Genomic DNA, 22900 nt, shown 5'->3' with positions numbered 1-22900 from the left:
GTCGCGTGGGGGTTGATGGAGTGACGGGAGGAGGAGATACCATATCAGTAAACAAAAGCGTGAGCGCCTATATTTTTATTAATCCAGTGAGACATCGTGGGCTTGCTGTTGTGCCACAGCTCCATAAGGAATGTAGGTGGCTTGTAAAGATGCTTCAGGAATCCAAATGGCGCAAACCAAATTATATCAAAAGTCTGGACTTAAGAGGACCTCGACAGAAAATCACCCAAAATGCAGGGTATCACAGACATAAGTGATTAACTTATTGATCTGGAGGACGAGCTCTTTTTCCGCCCTTGCTGGTTTTTCTTATGGTTAGGTATGTTCCTATCCCTCCCCCTTTCAGGACTCTACTAAACGTCCAATTATCTTTTGTACTTTTATGGCTCTACTGGTACCCACTGCAAGACCTAGCACAGGGCACACTGCACAAACAGCGCGATGCTGGCCAGGCACGGAGGCTCACTGCTGAAATCCCAGCACTTTAGGAGGCGGAGGCTGGGAGAGGCGGGGGAAGGAGGGGAAATCCGAGGCCAGGAGTTGAAGACCCCAAAAACAACAAAAAAAAGGCGCAGTGCTTGCTGAATAAATATGCTAACCTGCTGGACTCAGTGTTAAAGATACCTTCAGTTTGTTTTATGTAAATCACTTCAAAATGCCCAACACCAGATGCACTCTACCCTTCCCCCATCCACTCTAAAAGCTGGGTACTCTGCCAGGGCTCCCTGTCTCAGTAAATGAAACCGCTATCATCCACCCTAATATGCAAACCATAAACCTAGCAGTCCGCCTAGACACCTTACCCATTCCACATTCAGTGCATCACCAAGTTCTGTCATTTTTACCTCCTAAATACACTCTCCATTCTGTCCATCTCTCTCCATTGCCACCACCCTGTAACAGGTCCTGGCCTGTTGGAATAATCTTACTAAAGTCTTCTTGAATCTACTCTGGCTACTCCAATTCATTCTCAACACTATAGCCAGAGCAGTATTTCTATAACCAATTTTATTACCCCTTCATTGCCTCCCCCAATTAAAGAACTTTAACTGCTTTCCACTGAGTTGTGCTTAGGATACAATTCAATATTTAACAGTGGCTGACAAGGTTTAGCCTTACCTACCGCTTAGCTCCATCTTTTACCTTGTAGTACCTATTTTCTGCTTTGCACACAATGGCCTTTTTTAAACTCCTTTAATTTGCCAAGGACTTTCCAATTTTAGGGCCTCGGCCCATGCTGTTATTTCTTTTATACTGTCCCCTTAACATCAATCCCCACACTTCACTTATTTACTTCTACTCGTCATCATTTCCTCCCTGCCAATGTCAGTTCTTGCTATCTTACATCGTCATAGCCCATGTAACTCTCCTTTGTGGAACTTACTACAGCTGTAATTTTACATTTATCTTAGTTATTTATTTAAATTTTTTTAGAGACAAAGTCTCACAGGTCTCATGTTGCCCATGCTGAACTCAAACTCCTGGGCTCAAGTGATCTTCCTGCCTCAGGAATAGCTGGGACTACAGGTGCACACACCACCTTACCTGAGTTATTCTTTTTAATTAATTTTATTGAGTCATAATTTACATGTGATAAAATGTATCCATTTTAAATGTACAATATATTTTCATAAACATATGCACACATGTAACCACCACGATTAAGAAATAAAGTATTTTCCATCACCTGGGAACTTCCCTCATGCTTCTCTACAGTCAATCCCATGAACCACTGCTCTGCTTTCTGTTTGTGTTATTCTTTGATTAATGTTGATCTATACCACTAGACTGTAAGCTTAACGAAGTGAGGATCCTATCTAATTCTGTTCAGCATTATATCATTATTTAGTAGAATTCCTGGCACATACAAAGTCCTCAAATGGATTTCTTATGGTAATAGATTCTGAAAATAAACATTAATTCTCTGATAATAACAATAAACTATAAACAATGGTGGAGGGGAAAAAAACATCAATTTTGCCAGATGTCTATGGTCAGTATTTAACCTTCACTAATACTCTTTTAAATTTTCCTTTAATAGCTGCTTTTCTAGCAGTTAATGTTGTGCCTGGGCAGCCCTAAGGACTTAATGCCATATTAGCTGATCAAACGGTTCTCTAAGCCAGGGGGAAAAAAAAAGCCTACATCTCTAATTCTGCCCAGGCACTGTACTGTTTGACCCTACAAGGGACAAAATACTTATTTACTCTATGTTACAAGTACATATTAAGAGATCCCAGCTCCATTCCAAAGTCTACATTTTAACAATTTAATACTACAGATAGCTATTTGTTGCAGACATGCAGTTCTCATTTTCCTAAGTGTAAAGTTAGTGTTCATAAACGACGTAGCATTTAAAATAAAAATTACACAACACAAAGCAAATTTACCCATCTTGTACCAAGAAGCTACAACCAAATTTGACACCTCATGTTGTTAAAAAAACAGAAACAAAACTAAAAGCTGTTAAAGCCTACTATGAGTTGAAAAAGGAAAAAAACCCAAAGCTGTTTCAAAACAAAGTGACCAGTGCCTAAAACTCATATGTGACAGGTGATTTCCAACCCATGAATCAGATTTTCAACTCTTCTTTCAACTATATAACTAAGGCTATTAGGTGATTAAATTACTATTTTAGTCTGTTGAGCAAAAAAAATAGGTCGTGCCTACTACCTATACCTATTAAGATGAAAAGAAAATTTTAATTATATAGAATTCATGTACTACTTTCAAAAATTTTTCTGCTAGGGAGCCCAATAATGTTTACCTAGAAATCACATTCTGCTCTAATGTCACCCCAGACACAGATGAAAAATGCTTTTGGTAGCAATGGAAGAAAAAAAAAGAAGAAAAAATATAAAAAGCCAAATCAGGTGAGACTTCAGGTTTCTGATCTAGCATGTTAAGAAGCTTAGCAGTACCACTGTGTTCTAACAACATGTAACAAACTGAAAAACCAACAACTCTTCTTAAATCTGTAAGAGAAGTGAGGTCACAGGGAAAACTGATGACTCCCAAATTAGGAGACCAACAGGCAAATACAGAGAATCAAAACTTCCCTGAGCAAAAACTCACAAGGGGCAACCTCCATGGGAACCAGCACCCACGGGAACCACTTAATGAACAGTAAATATATTTTATCTTCCTTATGATTTTCTTAATAACATCTTCTTTTCTCTTTATTGTAAGAATACAATATATGATACAGAAAACATATAAAATATGTATTAATCAACTGTTTATGTTATTGGCAAGGCTTCCAGTCAATAGCAGGCTATGAGTAGTTAAGCTCTGGAGGAGTCAAAAGTTATATGTGGGTTTTCAACTGCACGGGTGGTAGGGAAACCTGATCTGTATTTGACAAATTGGTGGAAGCTCAGTGCAGACAAGTCTGAAAGATATAAACTCCGGGGACACGTAGTAATATGGGCAGCGGGGGAGAACCACAGTTTTGTGAGTTTTACCTCCAGGAGCTCAATAAGGGTCATCGCAGTGAATACTGGGGGAAAAAAATCCCCTAATGCGTCCCCTCTAGGCTTCTTTGTAGGAGAAAGTATTTAATATATACCCAACTTCAGTCCTCTCTAGCCCTACTGTCCCACTTACAGGATGGACTTGAGAAGCACATGTGAAGTTGACAAAAGTTCACTAACAGACTGAAAATGTTTCCCCTCCACGCACACCTTACCTCCACATTACTAAAGGTCCACTCACAGCAGTTCCTGTTACCTAATGCATCATGTCTGGCTATCAAGAAAAAATTATAAGACATATTAAATAGGAAAAAACACAGCTGCAAGAGACAGAGTAGACTTGGATGTTGCAGGGATATTGGAATTGTTAAACCAGAAATTTGAAATAATTATGATAAATATCCTAAGAACTCTAATGGACAAAGTAGAAACCATGCAAGAACAGATGGGCAATGTAAGCAGAAAGACAGAAACTTTAAGAAAGAATCAAAAAGAAATGCTACTGATCAAAAAGACTGTAACAGAAATGAAGAATGCCTTTAATGGGCTTATTAATAAACTAGACAAAGCTGAGAAAAGAATATCTGCACTTGAGAGTATCTCAGCAGACACCTACAAAACCGAGAAGCAAAGGAAAAAAAAGACTAGAAAAAAAAAGCCTGGAACAAAATATCCAATAACTGTACGACAACTACAAAAGCATAATGGGAACACCAGAAGAAGAAACAGAGAAAAGAATTGAAGAAAAATTTGAAACAATGACAGAGAATTTCTACAAATTAATGTGAGACATCAAACCACAGAGGAAGAAAGCTCAGAAAACACCAAGCAGGATAAATGGCATAAAAATGGCACAGACACCCTTTCCTGCGCCCTTTTAAGGTTGACGCAGTGCTTTAAGGGGCTAACACAGAAGGGTAAAGGAAGTCTCCATAAACCCCAGAGAAGAGATTGTAAAGCTCCTCTTTAGATCCTTTCTGGAGTCACACCTGAGAAAACAAAAACAAACAAGCAAAAAACCCTGACAGCTAGGCATATAATTTTCAAACTACTGAAAATCAAAGATAAAGAAAAAAATCCTGAGAGAAGCTAGAGGGGGAAAAACTCAACTTGCCTACAGAAGAGCAAAAATAAAAATTACATCTGACATCTCCTCAGAAACTACGTAAGCAAGAAGAGTGGGCCAGGTGTGGTAGCTCACACCTGTAATCCCAGCAATTTGGGAGGCCAAGATGGGCGAATCACGAGGTCAGGAGTTCAAGACCAGCCTGGCCAACATGGTGGAACCCCGTCTCTACTAAAAATGCAAAAAATTAGCTGGGCATGGTGGCGGGCGCCTGTAATCTCAGCTATTTGGAAGGCTTAGGCAGGAGAATCACTTGAATCCAGGAGGCAGAGGTGGCAGTGAGCTGACATCGCGCCACTGCACTCCAGCCCAGGCGACAGAGTGAGACTCCATCTCAAAAAGAAAAAAAAAAGAAGAGTGGAATGAAATATTTCTTTAAAGTACTGAGAGAGATCAGGCACGGTAGCTCAGGCCTGTAATCCCAGGATTTTGGGAGGTTGAGGTGGGTGAATCACTTAAGGTCAGGAGTTTGAGACCAGCCTGGGCAACATGGCAAAACCCTGTCTCTACTAAAAATACAAAAATTAGCGGCCATGGTGGCACACTCCTGTAATCCCAGCTACTTGGGAGGCCAAGGCACAAGAATTGCTTGAACCTGGGAGGCGGAGGTTTCAGTGAGCCCAGATGGCACCACTGTACAGCAGCCTGGGCAACATAGTGGGGCTGTCTCCAAATAAAATAAAGGACTGAGAGAGAAAAAAATACCAACCTAGAATTCTGTACAAAACTAAAGATACGTTTACCATATGATCCAACAATGGCACTCCTTGGTATTTGCCCAAGGGAGATGACAACATACATCCACATAAAACTTGTATACAATGTTTATAGTAACTTCACTCATAACTGCCAAAACTTAGAAGCAACCAAGATATTCTTCAGTAGGTGAATGAATAGGTGGTACATCCAGATAATAAAATATTATTCAGCACTAAAATGACTGGAGCCTGTGATCCCAGCTACTCAGGAGGCTAAGGCAGGAGGATCACTTGAGCCCAGGAATTCGAGGCTGCAATGAGCTATGATTGGGCCATTGCACTCCAGCCTGGGCAACAGAGTGAGACACTTTGTCTCTTAAAAAAGGAAGAAGAAAGAAGAAACAGGAAAGAAGAGGAAGAAGAGGAAGGAAGGAAGAGAGGGAAGAAAAGAGGGAGGGAAAGAAATGAGCTATCAAGCCATGAAAAGATGAGGATGAAACTTAAATGCCTATTACCAAGGGAAAGAAGCCCATTTGAAAAGGCTGCATACTGTGTGATTCTAATGATATGACATTCTGGAAAAGGCAAAACTATGGGGATGTTAAAAAGTTCAGTGGTTGCCAGGGATGAGGTAGGAGGGAAGGAGGAACAGGTGGAGCACACTGGATTTTTAGGGTAGCAAAATTACTACGTATGGCACTATAATGGTGGATAAATGTCATTATAAAATCAACCAAACCCATACACAACACCAAGAATGGACTCTAACGTAAACTATGGACCTTGAGTGATAATGATGTGTCAATGTAGGTTCATTAATTGTAACAAACCACTCTGGTGGGGGATGTTGATAGTAGGGGAGGCCGCAAGTGTGTAGGGTTAGGGGGTATAGGGAAAATCTCTGTACATTCTGCTCAATTTTGCTGTGAACCTCAAACTGCTCTAAAAAATAAAGTTGTTGTTGTTGCTGTTGTTGTTAGTTAATCAAATCATATTTACCCTAGGTATTTGCCTAGCAAGTCAGGCCAAATGAATGAAGCAGATAACCTTAAAAGACAACTCTTGGAAACAGGATATACAGTTTCACTATTTTGCCTGACTGGTTCCCAGAAGCCTCAAAACTAAAGTCAGCCAATTTCCATGTAGAAACTTTAGCCAGATGTCACAAATACACCACCTAGCATGTATACGGTAGAAGCAGTCCCTACTTTATGATCAAGGCCACCATTGTTCCAAAAGTTTGTAAACTGTTTGCAATTTTTAATGCATTATCCAACAGAAAGAAATATTTGGTTCAAGGTTAGGAATGAATACCCTCTATACAACCCCACAATGCCTTGTTCACCACTGTATCCTTAGCATCCCTTCAAACAAGGAATGGCATGTATTAGATACTTAAGAAATGTCTGTTGAATAAATAAAATGTCAGGTACTAAGCTATAAAACGGCAAAATAAACTACTAAAAAATGTTGAAAATGGTGAGTCTGGGAAGTAGGAAAGTACAATGACAGGAGGCCATATTTTTGCTATATAAGCCTTTCAGTACCACTTAATTTTCAAAATTATTTTAGATAGCAACTATTGCTCTGATTTTTACAGGTAACATTCTGTGTTGGTCACTTTATTCTGAAAAAACATGTAGATTTTGTTGAAAATGCTTGAGTTGCCAAATTTGATTAGAAATACATAACTCCTTGCCACAAGATGAGTGAAACTGCTTTGTGTTGTCTAACTACTTATATCTATCTATCTGTCTGTCTGTCTGTCTGCCTGCCTGTCTGTCTATTTATTTTCAAGATGGAGTCTCATTATGTTGACCAAGCTAATCTTAAACTTCTGGCCTCAAGCAATCCTGCCTTGGCCTCTCAAAGTGCTGGGATTACTGGCGTGAGCCACCATGCCAGGCAATCTTAAATTTTTATACTAGACTAGTTCCATAAAGTCAAGGGCTATGCGTAGTTGTATTCAATTATATCCTCTACAACTAGTATAATGCGTGAAACATAGTAAGTGCTTAAAAAATATTTACCAAATAATAACTTTCCTGTATGCTCTAAATGTTCCAAATTGAGCATGCACTATTTAACTGGCTACTTCTCCATTCCACTTTACCTGTGGAAGAGGTGACACATCTGCTGTGGAAGAGGTGACACATCTGTATTGCAACCATTTCCTTTGGGAAACAAAGGACTTCAAGGGAGAACAAATACACCTATTTTTCTACATGATATGAAAATATAATCTAATGAGGCCAGGGAAAACAATACAGTTGTGATAAACAGATCCTTATAGACTGAGAAATTAAAATGGATGCTCAAAAAGCTAATCTTCAGTGAAGAAGTTTAACGGTCAAGAAAAATGCTCAAAAGATTTTTATTAATCTACTCAGACATATAATCCATTATAGCTATTGAGGGTAGAATCAAGGCATCTCAATACTAAAGATTAATTTTTCAGCAACTCTCCTAAATTGTACTTTAAATATAATTAAGTTATGTTAGTCTATAACGAAAGTTGGGCAGACATGTAATTATCATACCTGATACTTCTTTTGGGGAAAAAAAAAAAAGGTTTCACAATGTCTCCATTGATAATGACTTGTAATTCTATTAGGCTGGTGCAAAAGTAATTGCACCACCCTAAAACCATATCTCCTTTTCGTATAATGTTTTACTCACAGACTCAATGGTATTTCTAATGAGGCTTGTACCAGCCCACCCTGTCCCCTTCAGCCCTCCTTGTTCCCTTGTATACTCTTATACCCTTGTATACAAGGTATCATGGCCTTTCTCTCTGGGGGCTTTAGATAAAAGCTAGTGACGACAAAAATAATAATAATAATAATAACATAAAATTACAGGTAGTACCAATGAAATTCCAATTTCAGCCAGGTGTGGTGGCTCATGCCTCTAATCCCAGCACTTTGGGAGGCTGAGGCAGGTGGATCACCTGAGGCCAGGAGTTCAAGACCAGCCTGGCCAACAGGGTAAAACCCCATCTCTACTAAAAATACAAAAAACTGGCCGAGTGTGGTGGTGCGTGCCTGTAGTCCCAGCTACTTAGAAGGCTGAGGTGAGAGGACTGCTTGAGCCTGGGAGGTCGAGGCTGCAGTCAGCTGAGATCGCACCACTGTACTCCAGCCTGGGAAACAGAATGAGACTCTGTCTCAAAAAAAAAAAAAAAAAAAAGATTCCAATTTGATAACCACCAAAAATAAAATCTACATGAAGTATCTATAAAAACCATACATATGAGGACAATTAATGCCCAATTTCTTAGCCCAAAGAATAATCATAGAAACCATTTAAATTTTTGAAATATCAACTGATGTATAGCATAAAGTTAAGAAACATAAAGGTCAATCAGGCGCGGTAGCTCACGCCTGTAATACCAGCACCTTGGGAGGCAGAGGTGGGTGGATCACGAGGTTAGGAGATTGCGACCATCTTGACAATATGGTGAAACCCCGTCTCTACTAAAAATACAAAAAATTAGCCAGGTGTGGTGGTGCACACCTGTAATCCCAGCTACTCGGAAGGCTGAGGCAGGAGAATTGCTTGAACCTGGGAGGCAGAGGTTGCAGTAAGCCGAGATCACACCACTGCACTCCAGCTTGGGTGACAGAGCAAGACTCTGTCTCAAAAAAAAAAAAAAAAAAAAAGAAACATAAAGGTCTATACAACTCAGTTAAACATCTGCATAAGCATCTTCAAACTTGAGTCTAAAATACTTGAATCTACAACAATCTCCCGTGTTTGCATTCCTGTTAGCCTATAAAAATTTGTATAGCCACACACTGTTACTCAGCTTAGTAACAACCTTAAAACCAAGTTACTTCATTGCCCATACTTGTACTTATAATCAAACTGGCACAACATACTACTTGTATAGAAGTGACACTGACCAAGTAAATGGCATATCTATATGAAGTCAAAGCAAACTGACCCCATGGCATGTGCTATGCCAAGGAAGGCTTCCCAGCAGTTAGAACAGAGAACACATCATCACGTTCCACATGGTAGTGTATGTATGCCATAGTTTAAAAGAATCTATACCCTAACAGTGAGTACCATTTGCACATTGTAAGTAGTGACCCACTTTTAGCAAGGCAATATCATTCATCACATTAAGTTAATGTTAATTTAGATTGTATTGCTTTGTATTATGTTTAACTTGAAATTTTCTTTTGGATGTATAGTTCTGTAAGATTTTAAACCTAAGAAATTTACACCTGGCTTTATGTTTGCCCACATTAAATAACATTATAATACTTTACTTATACATTGGCATTCACAGCCTGCAAGAGTTTTTTCTAAAATGGGCCCCAATTTACTCAAGTTTATAAAACTGATTTTTACACCTGTATGACAACCAGACAAGCTGCTATAACTCATTATATTTTGTACAGTATAGGAAACTATAAAACCTACAGGATGTAACATCCTGAGTCTTCTCGTGATGATCAATCCCTTACTTGATAATCTCTCAGCATTTAGTTTGTACTAAAGCTTACTAGGGTTAAAAAAAAAAAAAAGAATCGGAAAAGTTCCCCTCTATTAATCAGTATCATCAGATATCTACTGAATACCTCTTACTGGTTAAGAAAGAAGGGATTAAGAAGCATAGCATGCCCTCTGGTCTCCCCTTCAAGGAACTTCCTCTTTGGCTGAATGTAAAGACATGAAAAGATACCATAAGCTGACATACAACAAATTTAGAATGACTACTGGAATTCAGCTTCCATAGGAGCTGAAAGGATGAAGAAGATCTTAGTCGTCTTCTGTCACCTTCAGTCTATCCTAATTACAATTTGCTTTGGGGAGGAAAGAGAAGACAAGCTCAGTCTTGGCCATGCTGAAGTAGAATTCCAGGGAGACATCTAACTGGCAAAATCCAAAAGGAAAAAAAGTGAGACTAAAGCTACACATCAAAAGAGATATAAAGATTAGGGGGGAAAAAGAGTCATCTTACAGAAGGTTTAGCTGAATCCATGAAAATGGTGGGGGCTGCTGAAGGGTGATGGAATTAGGTCACAATCTGCAAGAAAACATCATGTGGTCAAGATAATGTATGTAGTGTTAACCTTGGGAAAGAGCAAGAATATGTTTTCTTCGAAATATTCAAAGCAGAGAAATAAAGTATAGGTGAAGTCACTAAGAACTGTTGAAGAAGAAAGCCTTGATTTATGAAGAAGGGAACAGACTATAATTCGATACTGAAAACAATGAAAAAAGTCTACTGTGAGGATTCAACTGGAAACCAACAAGAAGTCAAAAAGATGACTATTAAATCGTAACAGATATCCAGTTAAAGTCAGACAAAAATTGTGATAGATACAACCATCTTGCTTTTGTGACCTCTAACAGTTCTAGAAGCAGAAAAATCAGACAACTGGGGCCCTGGGGAATGAAGACCAGAATGGTATACAGACGAACTATCCAGTGACAAGAAATTCTAAAGGTGATAGCAAAAACAATATATATATTTTTAAATTTTTGTGGGTACATAGTAGGTATATATATTTGTGGAGTATAAAATATTTTGATATAGGCATGAAATAAGTAATAATCACATCAGGGTAAATAGGTATCCATCACCTCAAGCATTTATCTTTTGTGTTACAATCTAATTATACTCTTCCAGTTATTTTTAAATGTATAATTACTGTTGACTATAGTCACCCTGTTGTGTTATCCAGTAGATCTTATTCATTCTATTTTTTTTGTACCCATTAACCATCCCCACTCTCCCTACACTTATATGCCCAACCACCCTTCCAGCCTCTGGTAACCATAATTCTATTCTCTAGCTCCATGAGTTCGATTGTTTTAATTTTTAGCTCCCACATATAAGTGAGAACATGTGAAGTTTGTGCCTGTCTTATTTCACTTAACATCATGACCTCTAGTTCTATTCAAGACAGGATTGCAAATGACAGGATTTCACTCTTTTTCACAGCTGAATAGTACTCCATTGTGTTTATGTACCACGTTTTCTTTATCCATTCATCTGTTGGACACCTGGGTTGCTTCCAAATCTTGGCTATTGTGAATAGTGCTTCAATAAACCTGGGTGTGCAGGTATCTCTTCCATATATTGATTGCCTTTCTTTTGGATATATACCTAGCAGTGGGATTGCTGGATTATATGGTAGCTCTATTTTTAGTTTTTTGAGGAACCTTCAAACTGTTCTCCACAGTGGCTGTACTAATTTACATTCCTACTAATAGTGTATGAGGGTTCCCTTTACTCCACATCCTCACCAGTATTTTGTTATTGCCTGTCTTTTGGAAAAAAAAAAAAAAGCCATTTTAACTGGGGTGAAATGATATCTCATTGTAGTTTTGGTCTGCATTTCTCTGATGATCAATGATGTTAGGCACCTTTTCATATACCTCCTTGCCATTTGTATGTCTTCTAACAAAAGCAATGATAACGCAGCAGACCAGAAGGTCTCCACTGGGAAACGGGATGAGCAAAACAAGAAAATACTAAATGGCCAGGAAAAAATGGAGAAGTAGGGGTCAGATCAAAATGAGAGAAGAGAAGTTCAGAAGTAAAGTGATAGAGGAAGATGAAGATAAGAAAACTGTTGTCGAAGAAAACACTTTTTAACTTAATATTTTGCAGGTGGTTCAGCTCTTAGTAATGACAAGACCAGTGCAGTGGAGTTTAATGGCTAAAGTAGAGATAAAGTTCAATGAAAAAGGAGAACATGGCTGGGCATGGTGGCTCATGCCTATAATCTCAGCACTCTCAGAGGCCAAGGTGGGCAGATGGCTTGAGCCCAGGAGTTCGAGACCAGCCTGGCCAACATGGCAAAACCCAATCTCTACAAAAAAATACAAAAATTAGCCAGGCGTGGTGGTGCATGCCTGTAGTCCCAGCTACTCAGGAGGCTGAGGTGGGAGGATCACTTGAGCAGGGGAGGCAGAGGTTGCAGTGAGCTGTGATTGTGCCACTGCAACGAGTGAGACCCTGTCAAAAAAAAAAAAAAGGACATATAAATACAATGAGGTCAAGAATTAGACTGGGAAGCACTATTATGTAGTAGGAGCTTCCTCATCTATAAACCGAACTGGGTGGGGGGAGTTTTGTGAGAATTTTTTTTTTTTAAAAAGCAAAAGAAGAGAACCTAACATGGCAGTAGATATTAGGATATGTTTTAAAGGTAGGTTGCTGAGATCACTGCGTCTTCTCTCCTATACCCCTTTGGAAGACAGCTCCATGAGTGCCCATCCCACAGTGCCTAACAGACAGTATGTTATACATCTCAAAATACTCAATAAACGACAACGGAAAAGCAATCTCTACATCAACCGTTTGTACATTCATTCCTTCAGTTATTTCTTCACTTAACTAACATTTACTGAGTGCTACTGAATACCAGGCACTGGCAGAGGGAATGGTAGGAACAGTAGTTGCATTGTAGTGGCAACTAACATTTACCAAGTTCTTACTATAGCCAGGCATTATTTCAACCAGTTCTCATCCAATATTAGTTTATCAAGTTCTAGCAAGTTTACGTTAGTTTACTTAACCACTGAAACAACTCTGTGAAGTAGGTACTCTTATTATCCTCATTTTATAGATGAGGCCACTGAAACTCAGAAACAGTAAGTTGAATGTTAATGGTTAAATCTGTGGTGGGCTCTGGGATACAAACACAGATATTCTGGCTCTAGAGCGAAGTTCTTTACCACACTTCGCTACGTCTGAGAAGATAATTTTTGCCAGTCAAATGAACATTAATTCCATATTTCTAAATGTCCTATCTTCTCCATGCATTAAGTGTAGGAGAAAAACCTCTTGTATTACATGTACTTTTAAATATCAAAGCTATTAGAAGTCTAAGACTTCTCAAAGTTATCTTTTTCTGCCCATTATTCCCAAAGACATACAAGCTCTCTTCTTAGCAAAAGCTGAAAAATTCCAATATTGGATCTAGTTAGGAGCCTGAACTTATGATGTCAACATCAGCTGACAACAAATAAACAAGAAGAATATGACAAGGAGATAGTGAGTTGTGCAAATACTATAGTATTCAAACGAAAGAGATCATTTTGAACTTGGGGGATTGGGGAAGGAAAGGCCAGTCGGCAGAGGGTTCACAGAAGAGGTCAGTTCTAAACTAGGCTTTGAAAAAAAGGGTAGAAGACATTTCACAGAGAAAGGACATCACACACAAGAATGTGGAGGCCAGAAATGAAAAAATGTATTTGAAGGAAAGCAAGTAAGCAATAGCACTCTAGAAGGTTTATGTAGGGGTATAGTGGCAGAAATGCCTACAAGGGCAGGTGGCTCTTGTTGAATGTTGAATGTCAGTCTAACCAACCATGGGGGGGCGGGAAATCTCATCTGCCACATTCAGTCTAATATGATCATTAAAACACTTATCCTCCCCTCTTAGGCCAGGTATGGTGGTTGAGGCAAGAGAATTGCTTGAACCCAGGAGGTGGAGGTTGCAGTGAGCCGAGACAAACCACATCTAACTAGATTTACTTTCTGGGGTACAAAGTGAGACTGTCTCAAAAAAACAAAAAACAAACAAACAAAAAATACTTATCCTCCTCTTACAGGATCACAAATTTGCTAAAATGATGCTATAGTCATTTATGAAACTGCCTAAATTTAAAAGAAATCTACAGGAATTACAAATTGCTTTTAAAAAGCATAACTCATAGAGTAGCTTAAAGATTTCCTACTTCAATTTCATATTCATTTCCTAAAGTCCCCTAATAACCACATCCTTTAATAATGTTTTTTAAGCCTCTACTGAACACTTTGAAGTGATTGGGGGTTTACTATCTTGTAGGGCCTAAGATACCCTACGCCACCTTATCTAATCAAGTCAATTCCTGATATAGAACAAAGTAGAGAGAAAGGGTTATAAAACATGTTTTCTACAATTAAATTTCCTAAATTAAAATAAAACAAAATCCCCTATGTGCCACAAATATTAGCTCTTTCACTGGAGAATAAACATAGAAAAATATCTTCAGTGTAGTACGGCAGACATTAGTTGCATGTCACCCAACATCTGTTTTTCCCTATTCTGACTTTGGTGCGGGTCAGGTGGGGTAGGATGAACACACCTTCTACCCTATCAGCAATGTGTTTCTAGTGAGGCCAATAACATCCCAGCTCCAGGGTAGAATCTATGACTGTGAAATTGTGACTGGCCAGGATTTGACACATGGCCAAAGCTAAGGTGATGAGCAATAATTGTGTTACTCCTATTAAGGTCTAGAAAGAATAGCCTCCTATGGACTCGGTTCCAAAAATGGGAGGCTGACATTGCTACAATCACCTTACCACCACCAAGGGAGAACCTAACCGAAAATGAAGCCAATGCAAAAGAAGTGGAACGTAGAAATAGAGATGGGAGATATGAGTCCTCATGACATGAATTATCTAATTCAAACCACATCTAACCGGATTTACTTTCTTCTTCATGAATCAGTTTGGTTTCAGTTTTCTTTCACTACCATACGAAAGAGTACTAACTGACACATACAGTAATAGCCAAATCCTTTAACAAGAAAATGAGGTGAACGTCTCAGTATTTACCTATTATCATACATAATTATGTAATTTGGTTGTATCAATAACTGACTACAGATATTAAATTTTTAAAATGAATCTGGCATATTTTAACATAGAATTTCACTTTCTACATTGTCTTGCACTGTCTTGTTTCTAGACAAAAATCAGTATTCTACCCTGCAGAAAGCAGGAGAAAATAAATGAGTATAACTTTACTATAACTATAAAGGAAAAATAAGCAACTCAGAAATTATAAGTTCCTATTACATCATATCACAGTTATTTAAAAAAAAAACAAAACAGAAAACAGACAAAAAAAGAAAGCAACAACTAATGAATTATCTGGAAACCATGTAAAGACCCTTACTTGAAGCTGGAGAGTATGTCGAAGAATTGTTTCTTCTAAGGCATGGATCCACTTCTCTCGCTCATCAGCATCACGAGCTGGAATAAAATATTATACATTAAAATTTTAAAAGTTTAATTTCTATAATATATCTCCATATTTGAAAGTATCATTTTAAAACTATGACGGCTAACAGAAAAGGTTTTTAGTTGTACCATTTCCTTAATAGGTTCAGCTTGATCTATTAATATTTCTTACAGATATGCAATCTACTTGCAACAATTTATAAGAAAGGGAATAATTGTGTTCAATAATAGCAGGCTACATAGTTCAGACCAACCTTCCCACTGAGAACATTCAGAAAAGCTAGACTGATTTTTAAAAAACAACTGGTTGAAGGCATCACAAACCAACAAGGTAATAAAGAATTACCAAGCCAATATCTGGGAGAAGACAAAAAATTTAGAAGATAAACCCTGTATTTAGGGACACTTCTCCTGGAGGCATTGCAAATTCCAGGAGAGGAATTGCAGACTGGACAATGCACTTAAAAGCTTGTCAGTGTGTGGCGGAAGCCATTATATGAGAACTCTACTTTCTGTTCAATTTTGCTGTGAACCTAAAACTTCTTTAAGAACAAAAAAATCCGGCTGGGTGCCGTGGCTCATGCCTGTAATCCCGGCAGTTTGGGAGGCTGAGGCAGGCGATCACCTGAGGTCAAGAGTTCAAGACCAGTCTGGCCAACATGGTAAAACTCCATCTCTACTAAAAATACAAAAATTAGCTGGGCATGGTGGTGGGTCCCTGTAATTCCAGTAACTCAGGAGGCTGAGGCAGGAGAATCACTTGAACCCGGGAGACGGAGGTTGCAGTGAGCCAAGATCGTGCCACTGCACTCCAGCCTGGGCAAAAGAGGGCAACTCTGTCTCAAAATAAATAAATAAATAAAATAAAAATTAAAAAAAAAAAAAAACTGCACAAGCCTTTTCAGGCCAGAAGTTGGAAGCCAGGGCCCACCAACAATGGGAGCTCTGGTAAACAGTCCATGTTCTAGTTGGGACACCAAACAGCTTCTCTGTGGGAGTAGTGATAAACTAGAATTAAAACAATTGCTTGGTCATATGGGTGGCCCAGAAAAATCTTGATGCCTGAAATTGATTTAAATGATCACAGATTTTTAGTGACTCCAGGCATCTACTAGCAAAAGCAAATGAAAATCTTTTCTGTAGGAAGATAACATCATCTTAGCTGCTGAATTAAATTTACATAAACAATTTTTAAAATACAATGTCTAGCACATAAGCAAAGATAATCAAATACACATAAATGGAGACACTTTTGGAGACAAAACCACACATAAACGAGAACCAAAAGACAACAGAAACAGATCAACAGGAGCTCCACATTATCGTATAAATGACATAATTTTTTCCTTTTTTATTTTTAGGGTTTTTTTCACTTAGATTTATAAAATAATCAATTCAAATATAAATTCCAAAAGTGACAAATAATCAAAATGAAGAATTTAATAGATGAGTTCAACAGCAGATTAAGCGCAACTAAAGAGATAATTACAGAACTGGGAGCAGTTAGAAGAAACCCATCAGAACAAAAGACAGTAAGTCAAAGAGACAGAAAATATAGAAGAAAGGGTAAGCAATACAGAGTATGAGAAAATGTAACACACATGTGATTGGAACCCCAGAAGAAGACAAAAGAGAGCATGGCATGGAAGCACTGTCCGGCTGAGAATTTTCCAAAACTGATTAAAGACATTCAGAAGTCCTAGGAATCCCAAGCAAGATAAATCAAAGAAATCCACAAGTTGGGCACATCTCAGTAAAAATTACTGCAAACCAAAGATATAGGAAATATCTTTAAAACGCCTGGGAGAAAAAAGGACAGGTTACTTTCAAAGAAACAACAATTAAATTCAGGTAGGCTCTCAAAAGAAATAATGAGAACCAGGAGACAATAGAGTACGACATTTAATGGCTAAAAGAGAATAACTGTCAATTTAGAATTCACTGAAATATATCCTTTATGAATTAAGATGAAATAAACTCATTTTCACACTGACAAAACCAGAATCTGCTATCGGCAGATGCTCATTAAATAAAATTCTAAAAAGTACTCTTTTCTAGGTATAAACAATGCCTGATGGAAGGTGGTAGGAGCGGACAGAATGAAGAGCAACAGAAATTATAAGTATGTGGCTAAAACTAAATATTCTCTACATACAATCATAATATTTAATAATATCTTGTGGGGTTTTTTCTGGCTCTCAGTGTCCTGTTTTTATTGTTTTGCAGCAGCACACCTAACATAGAACATAATTACAAATACTCACTGTACAAAAGCAGAGCTAGTGCTTAAGTACAAATGGGAAATACAATTCTTTTTATTTAAATAAATACTTAAACACAACTCAGGTCCTATAAGCATCTGGACTCTAGGTCTGAGCTGGAGTTGCCTCGCCTGTGTGCTCACAATGACGTCATGATTTTCCCACCCCCAGTAATCAATACATGGAATCAGGTGCCAATGGGGAATGTGATCACAACGAGCCCCCTTTCTAGAGCCTACCTCAGCCCTCTACAGACATGATCTCTGGTCAGGACAAAGACGACCGGAATTTCTTGAAGGTCCATAATCTGTAATAGTTAAGTATTCTACATGATTCTCTGGGTTGCCATTTCTATGGATGAGACATAATGCACTTAGGTGACTTTCTTCAGCTCATAATACAGGCCCAGACTTGACCCCATGCCTGTGAGGATGTTGGACCATGCACCCTTGATGGAGGCTTTGCCCCTTCATCTTAGGAGAGCTTCTGCCAACAATCAAGGGCACCTGTGTTCGTAATATCACCTCCTTTGCACCTGGACTGCATCACCATCCACCCGCACTGTGAGGAGTGGGTAGGAGGCCACATGGGCCACTGTCATGGCCTGGGCAATCATCCAGCTCACCATGTGGTGGGTGTTCTTGGGGTCAGGGAGCATGCCCTTGGCTGTATCATACAGGCTGAGGTAGGTTGCCCAGTACATATGGATGCCCTGCACTGAGACGCTGAAGCCCTGGGACAGGCCTCAGATCCCATCGGCCTTGATCTTCTCCAGGCAGTCTGCCAGGCCTTTGAGCTCCCACTATGTGCCCAATTTCCCAACGTTGGCTGCCAGGCGGGTTCTGGCAAATTCCAGGGGGTAGAAGAAGCACAGGGAGATGGCCCCAGCCGCCCCTCAGGAAGCCAGGTTACCTGCAAAGTATCTCCAGAACTATGCATGCTTATGCACGCCTCCCAGAAAGACCCACTCGTACTTATCCCTAAAGGCAAAGCTGAGGGCTTGAGGGCTTGCATGGGGAAGCAGTGGATGGTGCTGGCCAGGTGCCCCTCCAGAAGGACAAGTGCCCTGCTCCTTGGGGACGCAGACCTTGCAGCCCACCACACCACACCTTTGTACTGTGTGGCCACAATCTGCTTACTGGCATGTTGCACCTGCAGCAGTGCCTTGACTGGCTCAACTCGGGTCACTGCCCTCTTGGAAATAGCGACGGCAATGCCTCCGGCCAGTAAGTCCTTGACAAAGGAGTGTGGCCTGTTCCATCCTGCTGGCCAGCGGGCAGCGGAGGGAGGGAGGGAGCCGCTTGCTCAGCTCTGCTGCTGCTGGGACCAAAAGGCTCTCATGGGATTTTAAATAAATATATGCAAAATTAAACTGCATATAGATTGTATATACAAAACAATTGCATATAGATTGGAAAAGGGAAAGTGGGATAAAAAGTTTTAAGTTTCTTACATTGGGAAGAAAATAAAATTATCAATGATTTTGATAACTGAAGGATTCATGTTATAATATCTAAAATAATCACTAAAAGAAAAGCTTTTCAAGTGTTTAACTTCTAAAATTAAAAAATCCAATAATAAAGATAATCCAAAAATTGACAAGAAAGGAGAAAAAAGAAATCGAATATACAAGACTGAAAGAAAGCATAGAGTAAGATGGCAAATGTTTAAGCCTAAAAAATCAATAATTAAATGTGAGTGAAGTAAACGTGCTAATTAAAATACAAAGGCTTTAAGATTTGTAAAAGTATATGATGCTTACAGGTGACACATGTTGTATCACTCTCATTAATCAATAAAGCAAGCAGATGAAACATTAATAAGGACATAGAAGATTTAAACAGTCTGATGAATAAACTTGATTCAATGAGATAGACAGAATGCTGAATACAACAAATGTAAAACAGATATTCTTTTTAAGCAGAACACAGAATATTTCTAAAAGCTGACCAAATATTGGGCCCTAAAACAAGTCTCAACAAATATCAAAGGACTGAAATCATATATTCTCTAACCATAGTGGAAATTTAAGCTAGAAACCAGTTAAAAAAAAAAAAGATAAATTAGAAAATACTAGGGTTTTTGATGCTCTCTGCTCCTCTCATTTGACAGACAGCTGCCCCTTCTCATGCAGCATGCAGCACCAGCCGTGTCCCTGAGACACCATGGTGAAAATGAAGGCTGGGGTAAACGGATTTGGCTGTATTGGGCACCCGGTCACCAGGGCTTCTTTTAACTCTGGCAAAGCAGGTATTGTCATCAATGACCCCTTCTTTGACCTCAACTACATGGTCTACATGTTCCAGTAGGATTCCACTCGTGGCAAGTTCCATGGCAGCATCAAGGCTGAGAATGGGAAGCTTGTCATCAAGGGAAATCCCATCACCATCTTCCAGGAGTGAGATCCCACCAAAATCAAATGGGGGTGACACTGGTGCTGACTATATTGTTGGGTCCATCAACATCTTCACTACCATGGAGAAGGCTGGGGCTCACTTAGAGGGAGAGCCAAAAGGGCCTTCATCTCTGTCCTTTCTGCTGACACCCCCATGTTTGTGATGGACATGAACCATGAGAAGTAAGAAAACAGCCTTGAGATCCTCAGTAATGCCTCCTGCACCACCAATTGATCACCCCACCCCCATCCAAGGTCATCCATGACAACTCTGGCATTGTGGAGGGACTCATAACCACACTCCATGCCATCACTGCCACCCAGAAGATGTGGGTAGACGGTACCTCTGGGAAACTGTGGCATGACGACCATGAGGCTCTCAAGACCATCATCCCTGCATCTACTGGTGCTGCCAAGGTTGTGGGTAAGGTCATCCCCAAACTGAATGGGAAGATCACTGGCATGGTCTTTCAAGTCCCCACCACCTACGTGTCAGATCTGATCTGCCATCCAGAAAACCCTGCCAAATACGATGACATTAAGGTAGTGAAGCAGGCACTGAAGGGCCCCCTAAAGGGTATCCTGAGCTATACCGAACACCTGGTTGTCTCCTCCGACTTTAAGTGAGAACCACTCTTCCACCTTCCATGATGGGGCCAGCACTGCTCTCAATGACCACTTTGTCAGGCTCAATTCCTGGTATGACAATGAAAATGAATCTGGCTACATCAACAGGGTGGTGGACCTCATGGTCCACATGGCCTCCAAGGAATAAGTGACCAGGACCACTAGCCCCAGCAAGAGCACTAAAGGACAAGAGAGGACCTCCGCTGCTGGGGAATACCTGCTGCACTCAAATCTAACAGAATAAACAGACATGCAAAAATCTCTTCTTGACACAGTTTCCATGACAGACCCCCTGAAGAGGGAGGGGCCTGGAAGGCCCCACCTTGTCATGTACCATCAATATAGTCCCCTGTATGCGGCCAAAAGGAGAAAGAAAGAAAAATAAAACAAAATACTGAGATGTTTTGGAATTTTTAAAAATAAATACTTCTAAATAATCCATAGGTCAGGAAAAAATATCTGCACTAGAAATTAGAAAACATGTAGAACTGAATAAATGAAAATATGACATATTGATTCATTGGATACAGTTAAAGTAGTGCATAAAGGGAAATTTGTAGCCTTAAATGCATATACGTATATAAAAATTCATATATATATATTAAATGCATATATATATAAAAGCAAAAAGGCTGAAAACAACAAGAAGTTCAAAATGAGTAGAAAAGGAAATGATAAAGAACATAAATTAATGAGATAGAGGGCAAACATTCAATAGATAGGTCACTAAAGCCTAAGTTGGTTACCTAAAAATAACTAATGAAATTGATCAACTTCTAACAAAACTGACAGGAGGAGGAAGGGACGAAGACAACACAAACATGATGGCACAGATCATTAATGTCATGAATAAGAAAGAGGACATCACAACTGATGCACATACTCATAACTCCCTGACTATAAAACTGAAAATTTTAATTAAGTGGAAAACATTATTTAAGGAAATACAATTTACCAAAACTACCACAATAACAAATTTAAAAACCTAGATAGTGCTATAACTATTAGGTTGGGCCACAGGAAAGTACCCTTTTGGTAGGTCAAAAACACTCTAATATTAAAATAATTGAAAATCATCTCACAAAGAAAAATCCAAGCCTAGAAGCCTTCACCAGAGAATTCTTAAGGAAAAAAATAATGCCAATCTCTAATACAAAATCTTCCAGATAATGGAAAAAGAGTGAACGCTCCACAACTCTTTTTTAAGGCCAGCATAACTTTGACACCAATCTGACAAGACTGTTATTAGAGAAAAATTATAGGCAAATCCAACAGAATAAACAGACATGCAAAAATCCTATATAAAAACATTACAACAGAATAGCACAATCTATATACTGATGCATGACTCTTTCCTCTCCCAGTGGAATGCACGAAGAATAAAATGTGAAATGAATGAATGATCATGACCTTAAAAAATTAATAGATCATGTCCAAGTTGGGTTTATTCCAGAAATACAAAGTTGGTTGAATATGTGAAAAAAAATCGATCAACATCTAACAATACAAAAATATATATGGAACAAGGTTATTTACTACAGCATTTTTTGTAACTTTAAAATATTGGGGCCAGGCGTGGTGGCTCACGCCTGTAATCCCAGCAGTTTGGGAGGCTGAGGCCAGCAGATCACCTGAGGTCGGGAGTTCCAGATGAGCCTGACCAACACGGAGAAACCCCATCTCTATTAAAAATACAAAATCAGCTGGGTGTGGTGGCATATGCCCGTAATCCCAGCTACTATCGGGAGGCTGAGGCAGGAGAATCGCTTGAACCAGGGAGGCAGAGGTTGTGGTGAGCTGAGATCGCACCATTGTACTCCAGCTTGGGCAACAAAAGCGAAACTCCGTCTAAAAAAAAAAAAAAAAAAAAAAAAAAATATATATATATATATATGTATATATAGGAAACACCCTAAATACTCATACAGAGGAGAATGGTTGAATAAATCAAGGAATAATATGCAGATATCAAAAAGAATAAAAGCCAGTTGCAGCAGCACATGCCTGCAGCCCCAGGAGATGGGAGGCTCACTTGAGCCCAAGAGTTCGAAACCAACCTGGACAATACAGTGAGACCCCATCTCTTAAAAAAAAAAAGAGATGAGGAAGATTTCTTTGGTGATTTGGAGTGATTTTCAGATATACCATCAAATAAAAGATTTTTTTAAAGTGAAGTGTGTCTTTACGATAAGAAAAAAGGAATATCAGAAAACATACAAGTATTTTCTTATTTGTACAAAAGAAATATAAAGATTCTAAAGAAAACTAAATAAATTGCTTACCCTTACAAGCCACAGGTGAGAAAGGATGGGAAGCCAGGAAGAATAGGAACAGATCAGTA

General features: G+C 39.1%; 1 protein-coding gene and 1 non-coding gene across 7 annotated transcripts in view; one reads left to right on the top strand and one right to left on the bottom strand.

Moving 5' to 3' along the window:
• The window catches only part of OSBPL9 (oxysterol binding protein like 9), a 171241-nt gene that overhangs the window by 61839 nt on the left and 86502 nt on the right, over positions 1-22900 (bottom strand). For all 6 annotated transcript variants that reach the window (XM_032160823.2, XM_032160824.2, XM_032160821.2 and 3 more), the window contains exon 4: positions 15212-15288. In XM_032160823.2, the coding sequence (XP_032016714.1) occupies positions 15212-15288 (77 nt within the window). The remainder of the gene's footprint in view (positions 1-15211; positions 15289-22900) is intronic.
• Positions 4343-4464, top strand: LOC116474021 (small nucleolar RNA SNORA26). Its single transcript, XR_004249563.1, has one exon. It is a non-coding gene; the product is annotated as a small nucleolar RNA SNORA26 (small nucleolar RNA).

This window comes from Hylobates moloch, unplaced genomic scaffold (assembly GCF_009828535.3).
Source record: "Hylobates moloch isolate HMO894 unplaced genomic scaffold, HMol_V3 SCAFFOLD_8, whole genome shotgun sequence".
Lineage (NCBI taxonomy): Eukaryota > Metazoa > Chordata > Mammalia > Primates > Hylobatidae > Hylobates > Hylobates moloch.
This window is presented reverse-complemented; position numbering and strand designations above follow the sequence as displayed.